This window comes from Sorex fumeus, unplaced genomic scaffold (genome assembly GCF_029834395.1).
Source record: "Sorex fumeus unplaced genomic scaffold, SorFum_2.1 ptg000039l, whole genome shotgun sequence".
Lineage (NCBI taxonomy): Eukaryota > Metazoa > Chordata > Mammalia > Eulipotyphla > Soricidae > Sorex > Sorex fumeus.
The window spans coordinates 29,361,645-29,385,173 of record NW_026606096.1 but is presented as its reverse complement, the minus strand read 5'-3'; the positions used below and the strand labels follow the sequence as shown (position 1 = coordinate 29,385,173).

Here is a 23,529-nt window from a genome sequence, read left to right as displayed (position 1 = left end):
AAAGGAAAAGGAAATCTGTGAACTGTGTGTTGGTGTTTGTGACCTAGACATACTGTGTGATCACTTTACAACATGCAGAACCATTATGTTGTACAGCTGAAACTAGCATTGTATTATATAACAATTCCATCTAACTTTTAAAAATTATTCTATTTCATTCATTCCACAGAAATAAAATGATCTCTTAGTGGATAGCTACAAGTTACAAAAACAAAAGCTAAATTTAAAAAAAAAATCAAGAGTTTTGAAGTTCTAAGTCATGAGAGCCAGAAAGCTTTCTAAATACTGTTCGCCTGCCTAAAAACAATTCAATCCAAAATCTGAAGTCTGACCCAACTCATTTTTAAAAATTTTTAAAAAATTTTTTATTAGTGAAACACCATGAGGTACAGTCGTAGACTTACACATTTTTGTGCTTGGGTTTCAGTTATACAATGATTGAGTACCCATCTCTCCACCAGTGCCCATTCCCCACCTCCAATGTTTCCAGAATCCCTCCCACCCCCCCACCCCCCATCCCACCCCACCACTGTGGCAGGACATTCCCTTTTGTTCTCTCTCTCCTTTCGACCAAACTCATTTAAATGAGAGGAAAAAAATTACTTAAAAAAACAGGGAGTGCTGGCCTCATGTGCTAGGTGAAAAGACAGTTGGGATGGAGAAGGGACCACTAAGTCAATTATGGTTGGAAGATGGCTCAGGATGGGAGATGCATGCTGAAAGTAGTAGATAAAGCACCAAACATGATGGCCACTCTGTATTTGTATTGCAAACCATAACATCCCCAAAGTAGAGAGAGAGTAAGAAGGAAGGTGCCTGCCACAGAGGTAGGAGGTGGGATGGGGTGGGAAGGATACTGGGGACACTGGTGGTGAAAAATGTGCACTGGTGGAGGGATGGGTGGTCAATCATTGTATGATTGAAACTCAATCATTAGAGCTTTGTAACTGTATCTCACCATGTTTCAATAAAAAATAAATTAATTAAAAACAACAGGAAGTGGTGCTGGAGAGATGGTACAGCAGGTAGGGCTCCTGTCTTGCACATGGATGACCCGGGTTTCATTCCTGGCACCCCATCCGAGCACCTCCAGAAGTAATTCCTGAGTGCAGAGCCAGGAGTAACACAGTGCCGGGTGTGGCCCCAAACCAAAAAAAAAAAAAACAACAGGGAGTTACTTTGTGAAATAGAGCACCCAAGGCACTTAAGAACTTAATTCCATATCAGAATATGTCTCTTCACAAGTTCTCAGGAGAATCTTAATTACCACCCCTACACATAGCTGCCCTGTAATTTCTCTAATAGCATGTACTTTCTGAAGGAAGCAAACTCAGTTTAATACATTGGTCTGCGGGGTCTTAATTAAGTGTATTTAAGTGTGTTCTTAGCTCTATGATAATGGCACACAATTTCCTAGATTTTTTATTTAGAAATTTTCATTATTTTTTTTTCTCGGTGCTGGGAACTGAACCCACAGCCTCACAATTGCAAGCGCTGAGATACAGCCCTGATGCTAAGATTCTAAATTCTACAGAAGAAGGAGCTTACTTTAAGTTCTGAAAGTGGGAGAGGAGGTTGCAGTTCCAGAGAATACTCAATCTCTCAAATAAAGGAGACACACTCAAAATTTCTGAGAGTCTACCCATCAAAACTTACATGATGGGAGGAACTGTGGCCAATTCCAGCACTTGTCTGAAATGAAAATTTCTACCTGAGCATAAAATATCAGACAAACACCTCTTTCTTTTGGTGTGGCTCCCTTAAAGTCTACGTATGAAGATACTCAGTTTCAATTTGAGGGCATAAATAATCTGGGCCTCTACTCTCATATTTATATGGCTGCAGCCTACGGGGCAAATGGTATAGTCATTTTTTCTCTGCAACTAAACAAAGTAAATAAATGTGATATATTGGCACATCACCCCGGCACTCTGCATATGGTGCACATTAGGGCTGTATTCATTTGCCATATGAATATAATTCCTTTGACCACATCTCCTATTAGTTACAAGCAGTAAATACAGACTTGTTGTGCTGGAACTCGAGGGCCTGCATTACATCATGGAGCACTAAACATCCTGCACCTTCTGGAGAATTTCATGGACCGAGTTTTGATGTCACCTGACCGCGAACACTGCCAGCATATTGCTTCAAACCGCCTTGATGAATTCTTCAAGGAAAAAAGAAAAAAATATATAGGGCAGCCCTGGTGTTGGTGCGATGGTGTGCTGAGGAGACAGATGGAAAAATCACCTTCCTGACAAAAGAGAGGTTCATAGCCCAGGTGTGAACGGACTCGGGGTCTCAAGCACTGCTTGGTACCCGGAAGCGGTGAGTGGTGGGCACCCCAAGTTAAGGGAGCATCCCATTCTATCCACGTGTGGGATGCTAATAATGACTTATAATCAATAAGCTTATTTCACGACAAGCCGTAACGCTTTGTTCCATCATGCGCATGCTCTTCTAAGACACATGTTAAAGCTCCAAGTACAGGCTCGGGAGAGAAGAAAGTATCCCTTCACAGACTGATATGGTTCAACACACAAGGATGCATCTCCGTATCTGTGACCCATAAATAACACATCACAGCTGGTTAAAAACAAAGCTGTCTGATCAAGGGCTGATTTTCAAATTTACTGACACCGAGTCCCCAAATGCCTCCAGCAGATGGTGCTCTAGGACACCTGCTTAGGGGGAGCAAACGTCTGTGTTATGTTCACCTATATTTTGGGGAGACAAAGAATCGGGATTTGTCAGGAGTTCCAGTACAACAACACTAGGCTTTACAGTAAAAAGGAACACAATTATTAATCTGCACGGGAAAATATGCATATGCATAAGCACACGTGCACAGAGGCACTCAGTAAATAATTCACACCTGGACATATTATGCCACTACTTTTCTTATAGACTTGATAAGTAGTCTGCGTATATCAGTAGTATTTATGGTCACATGGCAAGATCATTCTAAATTCATTAAAAAAAAATTTAGAATGCCTTAAAGTTGGAATTCATTTTTAATTATAGCAGGAATGTCTCATTAGGGTGATACTAGTAAAATTAACAACACTCCGATTTACGGTAACGACTCCTGTGATTGATGAGAGTATAACAAAATGAAGTTTTAGACAGAGAAAAAGCAGGGCAGCTATGGCATACAGTACTTTAAAAAACAGCTCTGTGGTCTGTTAGTGCTAGCCTCATGGTTAATAAAACCTTCTCTCTAATTAACGGTGCTGAAATATTCTTAAAGAACAGAATCTTGTTGTTATGAGAAAAACTTTAAGTTTTTTTTCCCCCTTCAGTAGACGCCATTCCCATAAAGGAGAAAGCTGACATAGATTAGCATGTCTGATTGCAAAGAGGAAAAAAAATGCCACCTTTCAATCAAATCGAAACCAGAACGTGAGAATGGAAAACTACTTTAGTGAAGTACTACCCACACAAATCTATGCAACACCTCACATCAGCAACCATTTGTTTCCAAAGTTAATCAACTGCGGCTTTAAAAAAATATTACTCGGATCCCTAAAAATAACAAGCGTACAAACTTAAGTCTATGATTTATCAACATAATAAGTAAATAGTGAATAGATGTTTTGTACATTTTCATCTTGCTTCTAAGAACAGCTGGACGTTCAGAGTATTTACATGTCAATTAAATGCACTGGGAAATACTTTTTTCTAAGGTTTTTTAAAGTACAATACAGTCTGGATAGCGCTGTTATGAAGAAAAAATGAGTATTTCAGGAAAAGCATTTTGGTAGAGAAGATTCAGTTTGAAAACAAAGGCTTCCACAGTTCTCGCTGTGCTCCCTTCTAGAAACAGCTTTCATGGAAATGCTTTTTAAATTTTTTTTTTTAAAAAAAAATCCAAGACTAAATATCTTAATTCTTCTCATTAAGAAAACTGCATTCTATAGAGGTAACTATCACAAGATCATAAAGCCAAGATAAGTGGACCAGTTTTTGTCCGTGAAAGCAAGGCTTTTTTTGTCATATAACTGAGGTATATTTCATAAAATACACATTCTTTCAAAGCTCCAAGTTTTACCCAGTTTGAATTAGCCTGATTTTGCCTCGGCAATGTGTATATTAAAACTGGGTAATGTGATTTTAAAAAATAGTCGCAAAGCTATTAGCTTTACATATTGCACTAAAATTAGATTTGGAGAAAATGGAGCAGCATATGATCCTAGCAAGTAAAATTACAAGGTGATTCTCATGATTTCTGGAATTAAAAAAAAATGAAACACTTGAATGAAGCCCATAAAATATGAAAATTACTAGGGCCTCATGGTTTTTTTTCAGTGACCTATTTTTTTTCCCCTTTAAAAGAAAAAAAAAGTCTGAATTCAAAATTTAGGTTGAGGTAATGTTCTTATGCAACAGACGCCAGAGTAAACACACACATGTGTGTGCGCATCCACCTAGAGACACGGGAGCTGGACGTGGCCTAAAGGTCACTCACCCTGAGATAAAAAGAGGAACGAGCCAAAGCCAGATTCCTCATCTGAAAGCTCTGATTCAGCGGCCGTGCTGGGAGCCATCGGGAGCCCGGGGCTTATAAAATCGGAACCAGCTTGGATGTTTAAAACGCAGTTCACACACAGTAAAAATGTCTCTGTTTTTATTTGTCATTTTCTTTTGAAAAGCTTAGACTGGCTTGTTCATTTTTCTATTCTAATGTGTGGAAATTCTCATTATATGAAAAAGTGCCTATTTGTCTTTCCTCCAGAGTCATCCTTCAAAGCGAACGCAAAATTAAATTGGGACATCAGACGTTATAAAAGGGCCAGAAAGAGACGAGGTTCACTCTGAGAAGGGTAATTTAATTTGGTCTAGATACATAACAATTTTCTAAAATTTTCATTAGATGTGCTGTTATGTTAGTCTTTTATTTTTATTCTTTTCATTACCAGCGTTACTAGGAATTAGCATCCACCAAACTGCAGACAATGAGAGGACGCAGATGAAGTGCTTTATGAAAAATATCACATTATAATATATACTCCAATGCCAACAAGATGGTGTTTGCCTGGTGATTTATTTGCTCTAAGCATCCTATGCTTCGGTGAACACCTTAAAGTCAGTTACTATCGTTGCTTTCATTTTGCAGACAAGACACAAAGATCCCGGGAAAGCTTAAGACCTTGCTCTGTTTCACTCCAAGCTTCAGAATCCGGTCCGTCCTACTATATTCATTTAAGACGACAAGCGTGGACAAACATCTCCAGGGTGGCCCGAGATATTTAAGGGTACAGACGTATTTTTCTTCCTTCTAGTCAAGCTGAATATTTATAGATTTTAACATGTACTGTGGAACTAGGAAGATAGTACAAGTTTAGGGTGCAGAGCTTGCATGCACTGACCACCCTAGGCACCGTATGACCCCCTGAGCATTGCCAGTTGCCCCCAGAGGTCCCCAGACCCCTGCACTGTTCGGGCCTCCGAACTAATCTGGCTGCCTGGCTGGCTGAGAACCACTGGGAAGGGCTGGGTACTACTTAGGATTCACACACACACACACACACACACACACACACACACACACACACACACATATATTCTCTGTACGAGAATATGCGTATACATAAAATTAAATTCCTGAAATGTAACAGCAGTTACATATACGTATAGCTAACGAGCCCTTATATATTTCTTAGTGAACATGCTCTTAATGACCACGAATAACTTAGAGAATATAACTAGGTTAGATAATTAAAAAAAAAAACAAAACCAATCTTCCTTTCAGATTACCACATATATGCACTAAGCATTATAAAGCAAGAGAAATTTATTCCTAAATATTGTGAAATAAGTAACAAGATGGTATATATTGTTTTTTTTAATCTATGTCAAATCTAGGCCTGTCTGTGAAGATTTAGTAAATTTCAATAACTGAACTTAGAGAGTGTGGAAAGCAAGAAAGCCCAAGAAATCATTCACCCTAAAAGGTCAGAAAGAAAGAAGGATGAGAATGTAAGGGTCCACAATGAGAAGGGCAGGAAGCACTTTTCACAAGAGAGTGTGAAAAATAAAATCCCAGAAAAATAGCCTATCGAGGCATATTGCAATTATATATCCAAAGGAAGTGTGAAATGTGTGAGATACGTCCATCCATCCGCATGCAAACAAATGCACACACTAGTTTTTGCTGGCTCACCAGCCTGCCGTGTCAGACATCCCAGCCTAGAAATTTTCATCATATACTATTTATGTAGGGAATTTTTCCCGGCTTTGATTAAAATAAGAAATGCGTATTAGAAACTTACTGACTAAAAAACTGTGTTTACCCCCCACTAGCAAAGAAAGACACAAAGGGGAAACAGCTTTGACAACATGCCTTGCATGTACTGTTTTAAAAATTGTACTTATTTTTTAACTAAGAAAAAAAAGGTTCAGTCTCACACACATAATATATATTTGACAAAGAGATTTAGGAAGTCAATTCAAAATATGATGGACGTAAATATATCCAGACTGCTTCAAAATATGGGGTTAAAAGATGGAAGTATCATAGTATTCAGATAAATAGAAATAACAGGGTCCTTCTCTGACCAAATACACGGCGACTTGCTTTAAATTAAGAAACTGTAAATATTTAAGGGTAGTTCACTTGCTCTACCTTCTGAAGTAAAACTCTAAAGCCATTCTTCGGTGTTGTCATAATGATTTTAATTAAATTCTCATTTTTCAGGTGGTCCCTTTAATTGTTTTTTCCTACTTCTTAATGTGTTTTTCTAAAGCCATTTCTTTCTGCAGCTGTGTGCCATTGGTTTTAATGGTAGCTGCTTCCTTTTTTGCCTTCTGTGAATTACAATTTTAAACGGTTACACGTTTTTTTGTTTTACTGCCTTCAGTGTAGTTTCATAAAGATGTTTAAGGCTGTTGGTGAAGATTTTCATTTCCTATCAGAAAAACCACATCCCAATCGGAAAAGTTCTTGTTGGCCTTTATGGCCTGTTTCATCTCTTCAACTGTAAACGCAATCCTGTTTTTGTTTTTTAAATAAAGACTGATATCTTTTCATGAGATTGTAGCTTTTTGTTTTGCTCTTTTTTAAATAGAAATTTGGTTAATAAATAAGCAAGGCTGGGGGGGGGTTCAGGGAGCTGGGGGGCAAGTTTTGCATGGCTCAATTTCTGGCACCATGTTCCCTGGGCACCGCCTGGGGGCAACCCCCAGCCCCCCCAATCCATAAAATAATATGTGATTTTAGCTTCCATGCTTTTATCTTATTGTTTGCAAATGAGACAGAGCTAGCTTATCTAGGGATAGCAATTTCCAGTGACGAATTAGCATTTCATAAGAATGACAAAACCTGAAAATTGGGCGTCTCATACTTGGACACAAATTCTCAGTGGCCATAAAACATTGCTAAAAGGCTCTTCAGACTTTTAGAAAAGGCTAATTAAGAAATTAAAGCTGCTTAATAATCCAATCTTGCTTTTACTATAATGAATCAAAGGTACTGCAAAAAAACGTTACTTCTCTGTCACCTGCGAAAGCTTACATGGGAAATAAATGGTACTTACTGCCAGGGTTATCTCCAATCCCGCTGCTTTTCCCATTCCAGTACCAGAGCAGCAGAGTTGCATCACGTGACCCGGAGAGAATGTAGCAATTTCCTCCGATATATGACTCAGAACGAGTGAGGCAAGTGACAACATCCCAATGGCCAAACACCACTTGGATCAATTTGCCTGAAACATAGAACAATTTTCTTTACAACTGCCATTAGGCTGCAGGTAGGACAGAGGTTAGGGTGCCTTGTGTGCATGCGCCCTCTGGATTTGCTCTGCAGCACCACCCAGACCCGGGCGCATCCCTGCCTACTGCCCTGGCAGCCCTTGTTACCAGTGGGGTGTCCTCAGGCCCTTGCATTAACCCTGAAATCCCGGGTGAGGAATCACTCCTGGGGATAGCCGCACCCCCCCACCCCCCAACGGATTGCCATTAGAAGCTGGAGAGCTCAGTGGGTTGAGCACTTCCTTGGAATGCAGGAGGCCCAAATTCAGTCACCAGCACCATGTAGTTCACTGAGCACTGCTGCAGAACCACCCCACCTCCCCTCACGCCAGCACAGAACCGGGAGTAGCCCACCAAGAACTACTGGGTGTGGCCCAGAAGCTCCTCCACCCCCACTGACCAATAGGTCCCTTGCCATTAGAGCAGGCAGACTCAGCAATGGGCTGGAGTGCATCCCCTGCGCATAGGAGGCCTGGGCTCGGTCCCCAGCATGGCCCCCCAAGAACCAATGTAGGAGGAGCCCCTGAACACTGCTGGGCGAGTCCCCAAACTAAAAAATAAAAAACAGGGCCAGGGAGATTGCACAGGCATGTGCCTGAAACCGTCAATCCCAGGCAGCCTGGAGGCCCAGAACACTGGCTGGTTGTCCCCGGGGGGCCCCAGCTGGACAGAGCTTGGGCCCAGTTGGCTGAGTTCAGCTGGGAGTGGCCTTGTGTCCCCCAAACATGCTAGGGGTGGCCAAAAACAAACCAACCACCACCAACAAACCCCCCCCCAAAATTAAAAAAAAACCCACCAAGTTTCTAGTGATTATTTAAGTTGTAAGATAACCCTCAGGGGCAAAGTTCAGGGCCTGGGGTCCCTCTATGGTGCAGAGGCGAAGTATCTGTGTCTGAACCACTGGAATACAGACGATGGTACCAGGGGCCCAATCTAGAACAATTAATCTGAGAACTGTAACAGTCAATGAGTCAGGCTGTGGGGAGCGAGGGATCTGAGGTGCTTGGTGCAGGGATGGGGCCACGGGGTGGTGGGACTGCAGGTGGGCACACTGTATGCCTGAGAAAGCACACTGTAAACAACCACATATATCATGGTATCTAAATAAAAGGGAAAAGTGGTAATAAAGCTTATTCAAATTCTGATGATTTGGATTTTCTTTTTTACAAAAAAATGATTTGTCTCACTAGTCATTTTCTTTGAAAACCAAATGAATTAAAGAGTGACGTTTTTGAAAAGCATAGGTTAAAACTATTTAGTTAGTAAAATATTTGAGGATCATGACATTATGTCATTATACATGGCTACTATAAATCACGTAAATAAATCAGTTGTGTCTACCAATTAATTACAGGCCCAGGAGAACCCTTATTTGGAACTGACTCAATTTCTTAAATTATTCTGTGATACAAAACTTAGTTGCCTTTCTTCTTAGTAGTGTATAATTCAGACCACACTAATATAAACTTGTCTTTCAATTAGTAAAGATTATTTTTGAAGTAAATCTATACAAGGACAATATCAGTCATTTAAAGTTTTATCCTTCCAAATCAGAATTACATTAACTTTTGCTGAAGGAACAAATTTATTGTTATTGTTATTGGAGGCAGATTATTCTTTGTTTTAATTGTGTAAATGATGAAAACTCCTTGGATGGTGAAGATGAAATTCAGATTATGGCAGTTTATCTAATGTTTTAATGGCTGCAAATGGGGAGGAGGAACTTACGAGATTTCCTGGGCTTTGGATGTAATGACATCAGAAAAAAAAATAAAGCGCTCCCTCCCTTTCAGAATATGTGTTTAATCAGATGTAGCGTTTGTGAGTCACTCTTTTTTCTTTTTGAGTCGCTCCATTCTGTCTGAAGAAATGTATGTAGCAGCTTTCCCTTAGATCCTTATAGTTCTTAATGAAAATTGACTTTGGAATGTCTATGGAATCTGAAAATGAATGTCATCGAGCATCCAACCTTAATATTCTGTTTTTTCCTTAATTTTACTTTTAACTTTTTTGGCTTTTGGGTCACACCTGACAATGCTTAGAGGTTACTGCTGACTCTGCACTTAGGAGTTACTCCTGGTGGTGCCTGCCTCCAATATGGGGTGCGGGGAATTGAACCAGGATTGGCCACGTGCAAGGCAAATGCCCTACCTGTCTGCCCAGTATTAAGATTTTAAAAAAATAATAATTTAAAAGGGATTATAATAAATAGAATTCAAATATTCAAGAAAAAAAACACAGCAAGTTGGAGAAGGGAGAATCAATGTACCTGAAAAGTTTATTTATTTAGTAGAGAACATATAACTAAAGCCTAGGACTCAAATAAGTATGGCATTTAAGTGTGTTTCATTTTTTTTTGTAAATATAATCAACAGAACTAAGAAGTATTCTCATTATTTATTTTAAATTCTTCAGGGACTGAGCCAGCACTTCTGGCATGCGAGGCTTGTGCTCCAGCTCTGAGCTCTCTCTCCATGCCAAATTCTTTATTTTAGTAAATCCTCAAAGCCTACAAATTTAGAAATAAAATACTGAAATACGCTTTCTCGAAATCAGATGAAAAAATCAAAAACAGTGTTTTCATTCTTAGCACACAACCTAGCACTAGTTGCTTCACAGTCTGATTTGGGGCTGGAGAGATGGCGGAAGGGCTGAGGACATCCGGGTGCAGGAGACCAGGGTCTGTTCCCATGGACGACTCAGGCCTCCTCATCGAGGCCCGAGCACAGAGCCAGAAGTAGCCTCCAGAGCACTGCTTGAGTGTGATCCAAATCCAAACAAAAATCATTTTGATCTCAAATTACAAAATTAGTAAGATATACTTTTTTTTCCTCCTGTAAAGACTCTGAGCTTTAAACAGCTAACGTAAAAAAGACAGTACAGGGGGTAGTACAAGTAAAGGCACTTGTTTTGCTGCAGCTGGCCACAATTCAATCGCTGGTACCATATATGGTCCCCTAACTATGGCCTTGTATGCGGTCAAGCCTGGCTGGACATATATGGTCCTCTGAGTGCTGCCAGGAATGATCCCTGAGCACAAAATGGGGAGTCAGGCCTAAGCATGGCCAGATGAGGTCCAAACTGCCCGCCATCAAAGTATTCACTTCTGGCTTTGTCCACTCTTTTACACGGTCACGGTCACGGTCCTCCCATTGTTCATTGATTTGCTCGAGCGGGCCCAGTAACGTCTCCATCATGAGACTTGTAGTTACTGTGTTTGGCATATTGAATACGTCACGGGTAGCTTGCCAGGCTCTGCCGTGCGGGCGAGATACTCTCAGTAGCTTGCTGGGCTCTCCGAGAGGGGCGGAGGAATTGAATTTGGGTCAGCCATGTTGGCCGCTTGTAAGGCAAATGCCCTAACACTGTGCTATCGCTCCAGCCCAACTCTTTTACATTCACATCAAAGCTTCTCACTTGGCCAGGAATGTGGTGGTAGAACACAGGCCTTGCAGGGGTGAGGCTCTAGGTTTGATTCCTGGCACTGCCAAAAATTATTTTTAATTTTAGAGGTAAAGGTAAAGGTAAAGGCCCACCCGTTGATCGTCAATTTGCTCGAGCGGGCCCAGTAACGTCTCCATTGGAGACTTTGTTGTTACTGTGTTTGGCATATCGAATACTCTCGGTAGATTGCTGGGCTCTCCGAGAGGGGCGGAGGAATCGAACTCGGGTCGGCCATGTTGGCCGCTTGTAAGGCGAACGCCCTACCGCTGTGCTATCGCTCCAAGAATACAGTAATGAGAATTTAGGACTTTCTAGAATGAATAATGGAAAACATATTTTCAAATAATTTCCAACTTATATAAAGAGCAAAGTGAAGAGACAGTGGAAAGCCAGGTGAGGTCACATGAGAGGCAGGCTTTGCTAGGGTGGGGACAAAAGTCGGTAGCTGAGGGCACTTTTGCTAGCTTGGAAAATGGATGGAGGAACTGTCTGCAGACATTTGCGCACCCGGCTGGGATCACACTTTGGGAATCGTGGAGTCTGTGCAGGCAGTGCTCAGGGCGTGAGGACTACAGGAGTGATTTCGAGAGGCTTCGGAACTCAGCTCATTTCAGATCTGATGGGCAGCAACTCAGAGGTCGTGCCGGGAAGATAAGCCAAAGAACCACCATCAACGAGGTGTCACAGGTACTCCAGGCCCTGCAGCAGGAGGCTGCCACAAGAGCAGCTCTTCACACGCAACTCTGTGACCTTGCTGATTTTCCAAGTGACATGAGACCACAGAGGAAAGATGGAGCCTTCGGGATGGACTGGGTTCCATGGAATCGGGAACATTCCAAGACTTGCTGGTTAATTCTTGAGAATTAAGGGATCGCTCTGTACTGAGACGGCAATTTTAGGGAAATGTAGACTCAGTCGCTGTGGTTTCTTTGAACTAAAATGTTCTAGTGCTTTAATTTTGGCAAGAAAGTTATATACCATTACTTTTCCCCAGCAAGCACTGAGCACCCGCGACATGCAAAGTGTTGGGCATTCTTACATGTACCTAGGGGCAAGCAAAGAGAAATGATCTCCGCCCTCAAAGCCCTGCTATCCAGTGGGGCAGAGAGACATGAAGAATGACATATGCTGCGTATAGAATTATGAACAGTGCTGAGCTCGCTCTACAAGGAAAGGAGGAGGTTGGGTTTCTGAGCAAAATAGAGTAGAACAAATTTAGACTGGGCCTGTGGAAGACTGCAATGCGAGGGACATTGAATTACCTCTGAAGTGTTTCATATTATAATCCAAACTAACTTTATACTCTACAATTTATACTTTGGGCTCAAGTCTAGGAAACATTATTTTTTCCAGTTTACTTTTGCCTGTTCTGGCGGCCTTCCTCCACGATATTTGTTATTGCTATGAGGTGCTGGTTCACTCCTCCTAAATAAATCACAGCATATAAATACCTGCTGCTCTTTTTGGTAAATTATTTTCTGATAATCTCATAAGTGTTCCTCAACCTTTATTTTTTTGTTTCCTTTAATACCAGTCTACCTCTCCACACACTAATATCAAATATTACCACAAGCACTAGAATATCCTTTTTTTGACAGAACAAATTTTCTAGTTAATGTTTTATTTGACAGCTGCGCTACAAATAAAAAAAATTCACGCTCAGGCCTCTGCACCACTGAATCTAAAATGTGGTCTGAAAGAATTCCCACTGCCGAGGGAAGGTTTTATTGTTGCCTCTGCTCTTCTGGTTGTGTCCCGAAAACATGATTTATGTTTAAAGAATTTCCTGTTACAGCCATGCTTCCCTCCTACCCCTTCCCCAAATCTAATGAGAAGGATTTTTTTTTTTGGTGGTGGGGCTTATGTGCTAAAATATAATTGAATCCAACACTTGTGATAGCTTTGTCATTATATATTATTGGTCATACAAATTTTCTCTTGTGTCTCTGCCAAACTTCAAGAGAAAATACACAATATTCCTATAATTATAAAAACACAAACATATTTATCTTCACTGAAAGTTGGTTAAATAAATGCAGCATCAGAGTTTGTATACATCATATGCAAAATGGTACCATGACTATAATTGGTCCTTTCCCCACAATTTTTATGGCAAGAGTATTAATTCTGTTGTGCATGTTAAGTCAGTATATTATAATGAAGTCTAAAATAAGACCAAAATGGTTTAGTTTGGGGGCCACACCAGTGTACTGCTTGGGGGTGGCGCCTACCAGTGCTCTGAGGACCATGTGGTGCCAGGGAACAGATCCAGGCCTACTGCATGTGAAGTATGTATAATAACACTTTGTGCATTTCTGAACCCCCCCAAAGAGGCTACCTTTGTAAAAGCATTTTTACACGTATTTTTAAAAACAATATGCAGAAGGTTCGGGGAGAAAGGACAAAGAATGTTGTCTAATTTATTATGCTAGTGGAAGATACTCAAGGAATTAGTGTTCCAAATGACAACAGTGATTGATAGGTTATACCTGCGTTAGATAACCTGGTGTAATCACTAAGAATGCTGCCTTTGACGACAGAAGAGCTGGACCCAACACTGGGTCCTATTACTATTGTCCATAGAAATTTCTACCAGTTTTCCCTTCAAACCTTAGTCTATTCTGGGAAATCTGGGCAACCGGATACCCATTCTAGCATGTCTGTCTGTGAAAGAGTTCTGTAAATGCTAAAGAACTATGGGAACAGAAAAATTATTTTAATTTTAATCTTTTTGTAAAAGCCAGTTAGCACAATGCCATATTTAAAATTCAGAATATGAATAGACTCAAGCATACCCAAATGTCAAAGGCAAATGTGGACATAACATATTATTTCATTTAAATTACCTTCTGGAAAAGGCAGCTATACAGCTAAATCAGTGGTGGTGAAGAGACCGATGTGTGATGCAGGCAGGGTGTTTGTTTACCACGTGGCCAACCCTGCGTGGATCCTTGTACTACATACGATTCCCTAAGCACTACCAGAGGGCACTTGTGAGCACAGAGTCAGAAACATGAGCACCCCCTCTAAGAGGTAGGGGGTATCCAAGGGCAGCACAGGGAGTTTTGGGGTGACTGGTCTGCTCTATGTGTCAATTTTGGTTTTTTTTTGTTTTTCATTTTTATGGTTTTCTGGGCCACATTCAGTGTACTCGTGGCTTATTCCTTACTCTATGCTTAGGAATCACTCCTGGTGGTCCTGGGGGATAGAGGTTCCAGGGATAGAATCAAGGTCAGTAGTGCAAGTCAAATGCCTTACCCACTGCACCATCTCTCTGGCCCTATGTGTCATATTTGGTGGTGGTTATATAATCCTACATGCTGCCAAAGGTAATAACTGAAAGCTGAAAATGAATTCTAGTGTCTATAACTCTAAATTCATTTGAAAATGTGGGGGAAAAATACAATATAAAAGAATGCTTAAGAAAATACGGGGAGATGATGCATCCTTTTTCCTGCTTTGGTGGTGCTGGAATCAAACACAGAGTCTCATACATGTGAGGCAAGTGTTCTGCCTCAGAGCTCCACGCTCAGCCCTCTAGGATACAATGAGTTTATGTAAAAGTTTGTATAAAAAGGAAACCCAATTTAAGGTCAAATAATGCTAAGCTCATTGTTGTTGCAATATTGAAAGGGTTAGCATTTACATTTCACTATTAAGACAGAGACAAACAGTAACAATTGTTTTGAGAAACAACCCTTACTGAATTCTGAAAGAATTTTAGACAAATTTTAGGTTCAATAGTAACTGGTTCAAGTCATAGAGCTCACCGTTCTACTAAAATTAGTCAGAAAAACTTGATAGTGTTTTATTTATTTCTGAAGCTAAAAGTTAAGGATTCAATTTGTAGGGAACAAGATCATCAATTCTATAAAACAGTAGATCCAAGCTCAGGCCTAACAACACTTCTCTGGTTTAGTCTATGAACAGTGTATGTTCAACTCCTTTCCCCATTCTCCTGTGATTAAGTACAATCCTATTCGTAAAATACACCTTGTGCGGATGATTTAAATAACCAACAATTTTCAACATATTCAGGCAGGAATATGGATTCATAAATCAACAAAAATCAATTAAAAGATTGTTTGTAGACGAATTAACTAGAAAATTCAAAAAAGAAGTTTTTGTTCCCACATTTAAGATAGTGAGAAATCTTTGTTTTAGTCCAAGTGTCTACCTCCACTGTTTCTATAAAACTTTAATAGACTAACAGCTTATTTAAATTAAGAATATGACTGCATTTCACTATATTTTATCCATTAGCAATTTCTAAAATACTTGACTCCTCAAAATGTTTCAACGTTTTTCTGTTTTTTATATTCATGCATATATACATTTATTGGATCGGACCTCCTATGAAAATACTGAATTGGGAGCTTGGTTTGTCTTTAAGGAGATGCATGCAAATGAACATATAGACTTAAACTTCTATATTTTAACAAGAGCTCCTGTCAATATAAAAGCAGGAGTCAGCTATTTTTCTTCATGATGCTGTAGCTTTCAGCAAGATTCTCTGAAGAATTGGGTGGGGGCAAGATTTCAATTCCCAAGAAACACACTTAATGAGAATTTCCAGTAAGGCAAAAAAAACCTTTAAGTCATACAAAGGTGGGGAAAATGCACTTCTATGTACATGCACATGTCCGATAGCAGTGCATGAAGCATGTCCATAGCCAATGTGCCTTTGAAATGATTCACTCGTTCTATCAAAGTGGGAGGCTAGGGAGACGAATGGATCCTAGGAGGCTGCCTCACAAAAATATGCTAAAGCTGAACTTCATGGCGGACTCTATTGTGAGACCATTCCTTGAAAGAGGATGACTTTATTCCAACAATATTTTAAGCATTTTAGAAGCCTGTGGTTTGAGAATGAAGAGGAGAGAGCGTTCAAAGGTTCTCAGCGCCACGTGTAGTAAACAGTTCACCTACGAAGCCACAGTTACCTGTGTCGGTGGAGTAGACTCGGAAACTCTTGTCCCAGAAGCCACAGATGAGAATATAGCGGTTGTCGGAAGTGATGACAAAGCACTGGGAGTGGACTTGAATACTTTGGTCTAAAAGGTCAGAGATTTGCCTCCTGTGAATTCCTGTATTGCTGGCTGTGGGAACAGAGAAAGGGCAGGAAGACGCCTATTAAGTCCATGTGCACAAAGAAATCTTACAGCTGGTTATACGGGGCTCGGGCAATGGTGAGGTAACAACACTTTCTGGGATCAGAATATATGACCTCTAATTATAAAGGCACGAAAACTTGAAAAAAAATCTGATTGTTGGAAGAATTCAATAATCTCAGTAAGAAATTTTGCCTAAAGGAAAGAAATACTAATAGCACAGTTTAAAAATAGTAGATGATTCTCAGCCCTGCTTCCTAGCTCTTGGGTGGACCAAACCAGATATTTCCAGATTGCATCACAGTTAGGTTTGTGTTTCTGACAATCTCATTACATCTATTGTCATGAGAATGGATTCGCGTTGTGACAATCTATTACTTTAACTATTATTTTGTCACAGAGAAGCAATATTAGAATTTAAATGTCATATACTTGAAATATTGTAGTATGTTGTACTTCTTTGGCTTTAACAGGCCTTTAATTTGACTAGACGTGAACTCCCATTTCCCCTGTTTACAGTTGCACTTGCATGTAAGGAAAGGGAAGAATGACTATCTATTAAAGATACTTGTAACTGAAAAAAAGCCAAAGCACAGCACGTCGCCACTTTCTCACTCCTCACAGAAGCAATAAAACAAGACAATCTGGCAGTGTGTTTTCCAAGTGCCAAAGAGTACCTAGATGGGGTCTGTCACAGGCACAAGGTCAGACACTGAGGGGCATCAGGCATACAGGAAGAATAATGCTCTCAAAATACTCCATCAAGTATGTTATCAGAAAAGGAATTTTCACTGAGATGCCTTTTTTAGGCAATACGAGGCCAACCAAAGAGAGAGCAAGCTTAGTTTTTAGTGATCTGAAGGTAATTAAGTGCCAACTTCCCTTTACAAATAATGGTTCTTACACCACTAAAGAAATGAGATTGCAAAAAAATTTTAAAAAAATGAGTCTGTACCAGAAATCTGATCACACAAAATAAATTTCAGCAGTTGATTATTACATTTAACAGTATAGTATTAAAGCCTTTTTTTTAAAAAAAAGCTGCTAATAAATTATTGATAAAATGAAATAGGAAAACATCTATACTACATACATTAAATGTATTAAGTTAATATGGCCAAGGTAATAGAACGTTAAAAAAATTACAGGGAAAAAAATGTTCAAAATACTCTTGAGTGCTGTGCTGCGTTCCATGACTGCAAACATGGATATGCAAAAAGCTGCAAATTCTGCTAGTATCTGTCAATACAACGTAACTGTGAAAGATTATTAGTAGGAGTAGCAGACTCCACATGCTTCTTGGGAACTAATAAACTAGACAGTGATGGGAGCAATAAAAAGGACAGAACTGACAAGAAGGGTTTCTGTGTCAGGGTATAATCACAGACATACACCCCCTCCACACACACACACACACTCACACACACACACACTCACACATACAGGGTATCCCACTGCAATGAAGCTGTATGATACAATTTAGTTGTAAAAAATCTAGTACTCAAAACCAAAGTACTCTCTATTCTGGTTACTCTAGTGCATTACTTCACCTGAAATTGTGTTTAACTTTTGGGTGTTACTTGTTTGTTTTGGGGCCGTACTTAGTCGTGCTCAGGGGCTACTCCTGACTCCTGGCAATGTTTCAGGTCCAAACCAGAGCTCTGGCATGTAAAGCAGACTCTGCATCCCTCTGAATCATCTCCTCAGCTACTGAGGGTTTATATGACTTTTCCACCTCAGATCTAAAGTTTCACTGATGCGTTGTGGTGATCTCTTGGGAGAACCTAGCCTGCCAGAATGGAGAACTGATTACAAAGGACCCACGGGTAAAGACTGATGCCACTTCCAGATGGAAGAGGAGCCATGTTAAGTTTTCAAATGTGAAGAGGTTTTTATGCATTTGTTACAAACAAAATATTGAACATCAGTTCACTGTGATGTTTAAATTTCACTGGATAGATTGAAATTTTTATAGACTGCCAGAAATAATAACATTTGAACCTATTTTAACTGATAAGATCTTTTAGATGTCAACCTTAAAATGCATGAAAAGGTACAAGGTTTTAAGTCATTATTTTAGAGGAAATAGGAGCAAATAAATCTGATGACCAGTGATTCAGAACAATGAAGAGAACCACAGGCCACAGACCAAATTTGGCCCATGCCAGATTTTGTATATACAGTTTTATTGAGATATAGTAATGTTCATTAATTTAGATACTTTCTAGGGCTATGCTGATTCACTGCTGAATTTTTAAAATGAGTACTTGTAATTAATTTGTTTTAATTAAAAAATTTCCCCTTTTTTATTACTCTGATTGGTCTAGAAGGATGGGGTATGCACACGCTTGGTTGTGGTACTTGCCAGAGACCACACACTTGCTTGTGGTACCCTGAAGACTGCAGGAATCACGCTAGGATGGTGGTTTAGGATGATGTCAGGGATGGAGCGCCTAGTTGCCTGCGTGATGCTTTCAGTCAATCTACTTCTCAGCAGTTTTTTTTCATTTGTTTAGTTTTTGGTGTTTGGGTCATTGCTGGCAGTGCTCAGGGCTTACGACTGGCTCTGTGCTGAGGGATCAACCCTGATGGGGCTCAGGGGAACTTATGCAGTACCAGAGATCAAACCCTAGTCAGCTGCATGCAAGGCAAGTGCCTCACCCCTTGTACTATCTCTCCAGGCCCCTAGTGTCAAGTTTTAAGGCAAACAATGAGCCTAAACTTCAGCTATAATGCGTTCAGTGGGCTCACTCTTTTCCTGACTCTTCAAGATTTTACCCAAACGAGCACTTAATTAAAAAATATATGTGTGTCAAATCATATGTGCTCAAAGCAAAGGAAGATTTAGGAACCAGAAGAGTACTTAATTCATTATCTAGACAGTTATTCTTTAGAGTTCTGCTTGTATTTGGGGAAATGATACATGAATTCGTTTTGGGCTGATGGTCATTCTGTTAACCTCATAGTTCACTGGCACTGGTGGTCATTTGACTCTCCACAGAAACAACAGTTTAAAGACAAGACAGGCTACAGACACACCAACAAATACCCAGATTTTAAAAGAACAAATCAGCAGATTTGGATGCCTCATTTTAAAACTTTCCAATTCTAAGAAATTTATTCTTGTCAGGGAAATACGACAAAACTACAAGCTGGATACCCACGCTGTTAATATTTCCCTACAGCTAGGCAATTAAGCTCTTTATTCCAAAAGGTACTGGGGTATCTTTAATATGAAGGCTAACACTGTTAGGGAAGCCACATCTGAAATTCCTGCCGCCAGGATAAAAATGCTAAAGTAGAGATTTCACTTAATCTACTCCAAAAGCATAAGAGCAATTAAGTGCTCTTCGTCATCTGCTGCAGATGCTCATTTTCATCCCAATGGCCCTTTCTGGTCCCCTCCTCTCCCTCCCCCATTCCCCTCCAACAAATTTAACCTCCAATGGCAATTTATTGGGCTGTAGGACCCTAGGAAAATGAATACAAATATCTGAACACTGCCATTGGCTGGGCGATATATTTCAACTTTGAAACTGTTCTGCAATTGCACATTAATCCCCTCCGACTGAACAGAGGGCCCAGGAAGAAAGGATTGATCTCCTTTAATGATGAAACCCTGGCACTCCAGTTTTATTTTTCACAACACAGTGCTGCTAAGAACCCCACTGTTATTATGAAAATTTCCCTAGCAAAGGAGCGCCATCACATTACCGGTGCACCAATTCATCATAACGTGCCTCGCTCCTGCTCATCAACAAGTCCGAGTGATGAAAAGATCCAATATTATCCTGACAGTACTTCATGCGCATTCTCAATCACACATTATTACAGCATCCATATTAATTTTCAGTGACACGCGTCCTAGGCCTGTTCAAATTAGGCAAACCAACGAGGGGGAGTTGATGAAATACCAGCATAGCCACAGCTCATTGCATTCCAATTTGCATGCAAATGGTTTATCAGGAAAATTCCATTCCCAGCAACCAGCAAGTGAAAAACAACTGTAATCTACACTTCAGGGCCACCATACAGAGCTTAATGAATCGCAAAGAGAGAAGGAAGTGACAGACCTATGAGAGGATCGATTTCCACTGGCAGCTGGTATGGCTGGTCTTGTACAGCACCTTGATGAGCTGGAATTCACAAAAGACAAAAAAAAGGCATTATTTTTCATATACGAAACTGCATAAAACCACCCACGTCACATCTTCTGTAGCTCTGTATCCAACCTCCAAATCTCTCAGATGGTTTTGTGAAATTGAAAGGGAAAAACATCCAGGTGCTTTGATGGCCGGCTTATTAAACATTTATTTGAGATTAGTGCTGTTCTGAACATGTGCCATCCGCAGTGGCTCCAGTCCTAGGCCATAAGCTATAGCAGATGCTTGACTGGCAACCTCTGATGCTGCAACAAAACAAAATTAAGTGGTAAAGCGCGCTGAAAACAAAATGTGACAACCATCTGCTGACTGTAGCAAATACTATTTTTTTTTTGTTACTTCTTAAAAAGGCAGTTTTGAGTGCAGTAGCACAAAGGATCCACCAAAATGTCAATTTATGATGGAGAAAGGGAAAGCTCTAAGTCAGGGAACATTTACTGTTTCATCCATCACTTAAAATCAATCAATTGAAAGTTTGAATAAAAATAAAGAGAGCTATCCATAGAGAAATGTTTTAGTTAAATGCATTTGGCTGAAATATTTTCTTAAGGACTGGATTGCGGCTTTTTAAAAAAGTTTTATTAATATTTAATATTTCCATGGTTTCAATTTAAAAATACTTAAGAGAAGCACATGGGTAACAAAAATCATTCTATATTAAGAAGAATGTGCTCAGTTCTCGAAATGGATCTTAAGATTCAGGCATACTTAATTTTGTAATTGCAAAGAGATCTTGGAAGCCGGTTCTCCTGAAAGGTGGAGAGGAACTGGACTCAAAGTACTGGCCAACTGGTGACCTTAGACAAACCATAAACCTGAAAATGAAGGGTTCGGAATAAGTGGCTTCTCAGCTTTGTAAATCTGATGGCTAAGTTTAGAGCCCCTTCAAGTTATTTTCCCCAAATGATTCAGCCATTCACTCTGGTCACTATCTGCTTTCTGTACCAGAGGTTCATGAGCCTTACACTGCTACATTTGCTGGAGTGCCACTAAATACCACCAGTTCTTAAGGATCTTTCTGTTTTCTGTCTTTCTCAAGGGGCTATGATGAAAGTAGGGTGTATCCCAATGGATGCACTAGATTACTTTGAAACTGACCGTGTCATAATTTCTTCTGAGTACATACCAGCTTTTCAAAGATATCTGAAAGATCATCAATTCTTTTTTATTTGCTTTGGGGGTGGGGGGGCTGGAGTGATAGCACAGTGGGTAGAGTGTTTGCCTTGCACGCAGCCGACCGGGGTTCAATTCCTCTGCCCCTCTCAGAGAGTCCGGCAAGCTACGGAGAGTATCTTGCCCGCACGGCAAAGCCTGGCAAGCTCCCAGTGATGTATTCGATATGCCAAAAAACAGTAACAACAAGTCTCACAATTTGTTGTGAGATGTTACTGGTGCCCGCTTGAGCAATTTGATGGACAACCAGAGGACAGTGCTACAGTGCTACAGAGCTTTTTTGGGTCACACCCAGTGATGCTCAGGGGTTACTCCTGGCTCTGCACTCAGGAATTACTCCTGGTGGTGCTCAGGGTACCACATGGCATGCCAAGGTTCGAACCCGGGTTGGCCGCGTGCAAGGCAAACACCCTACCCGCTGTTCCAGCCCCAGGATTACCAATTCTTATATAAAATTTTATATAAGTACAGTTACCAGTGGATATGTGTATGTATTTTGAATTATAGCTGAGCACAAATAAAAGTTAGGGTATCTGGAGAAGGAAAGCCATAGTTTTTAGTCTTTTTCCATCACTGTTTTTGGCGGTTACTGGGTCTGCCAGCCCAGCAAAGAACTTACAAAGCACACTGAGGGAACTGTCCAGGCAAATGTATGGCAGCTGGGTGGACAGTGCCAATAACTATCAATAATGCCAGTGCCAAGGAACCCTACTAGTTTAGATTATTTTTCCACTCCAGGAATCTGGAGTCATAGAAACAGTAAATCAAACTCACAATGGAAGTGCTTTAGCAGGTTTAACTATCTGGTCATGCCACAGATCCCAGTTCTGCCCCCTACAGGCCATGTGACCTGTAAGTCATGTTGTTGACCTGTAAGTCAAGTCATGTTGCTCCTATGTAGATGGTTTTTGATCTGAAGATGGGCGGGGCTGAATTATAACAAATTTCTAGTATCTGACAGTTATCTATAAAAATGGTATTTTCATATGATTCGACCTAATTATGGAACTTGCATCCTAAGATTAATAAGAGTTCAGTAAGCGAAGAGACATGGAGTGGTTAATATAATATTGGGTAGCACGGTCCTCCCATTGTTTATCGATTTGCTCGAGCGGGCCCAGTAACATCTCCATTTTTGAGACTTGTTGTTACTGTGTTTGGCATATTGAATATGTCACGGGTAGCTTGCCAGGCTTTGCTGTGTGGGCAAGATACTCTCGGTAGCTTGCCGGGCTCTCCAAGAGGGGCGGAGGAATCGAACCCGGCTCTGCCGGGCCAGCTGCGTGCAAGGCAAATGCCCTACTGCTGTGCTATTGCAATATTGGTGCTGAAAACAATATTCAGAACCTAGAAAATGTTACATTACCTACAACTATTAAATATATTTTGGAGCCTCTACAAGGTCCTCTGAATGAGAAGGAATAATAAAGCTGTTTTGTTTTTGACCCAAATGCTCAGACACTAGCAAAAGCAATGACAGGAACTAGCTGTCTAATGAACAGGCTATGGAAATCATAGATCCCTGAAAGACAAAAATCCCAGAGTCTAAAGCAAGAACCAATTAGCATAACAGGAATTTGATATTTATTGAAGAATACTGTTAGGGATTTTTGACATTTGTTTGAAAATGAGGTAAACTGACAGGTGAATGTGGCACAAAGAAAAATGGGAGACCAGATTACTGTAAATGTCCCTGAAATGAAGCCTCTTTTTGGTATATAGGAATAGCTCGGGGTTGAGATCTCACTGGATAAAGACACCCTCCTGGGTAAGCCCATATGTTGTCTTTTCTTTTTTTACTCATCCTGTGAAGGGTCACTATGTATGATGTAAAGTCAGGGGAAAGGGTCAAAAGACAATAGTGACAAAAGGTACAGACGCAAAGG

At 40.4% G+C, this 23,529-nt stretch overlaps 1 protein-coding gene across 2 annotated transcripts in view; it reads right to left on the bottom strand.

The window, feature by feature from the left end:
- LRBA (LPS responsive beige-like anchor protein) overlaps positions 1 to 23,529 on the bottom strand; it is a 600,455-nt gene that overhangs the window by 21,211 nt on the left and 555,715 nt on the right. For both annotated transcript variants that reach the window (XM_056119139.1, XM_056119141.1), the window contains exons 50-52: positions 20,381 to 20,443; positions 16,140 to 16,295; positions 7,539 to 7,706 (exon numbers count right to left, since the gene is read on the bottom strand). In XM_056119139.1, coding sequence (XP_055975114.1) covers positions 7,539 to 7,706; positions 16,140 to 16,295; positions 20,381 to 20,443 — 387 coding nt within the window. The remainder of the gene's footprint in view (positions 1 to 7,538; positions 7,707 to 16,139; positions 16,296 to 20,380; positions 20,444 to 23,529) is intronic.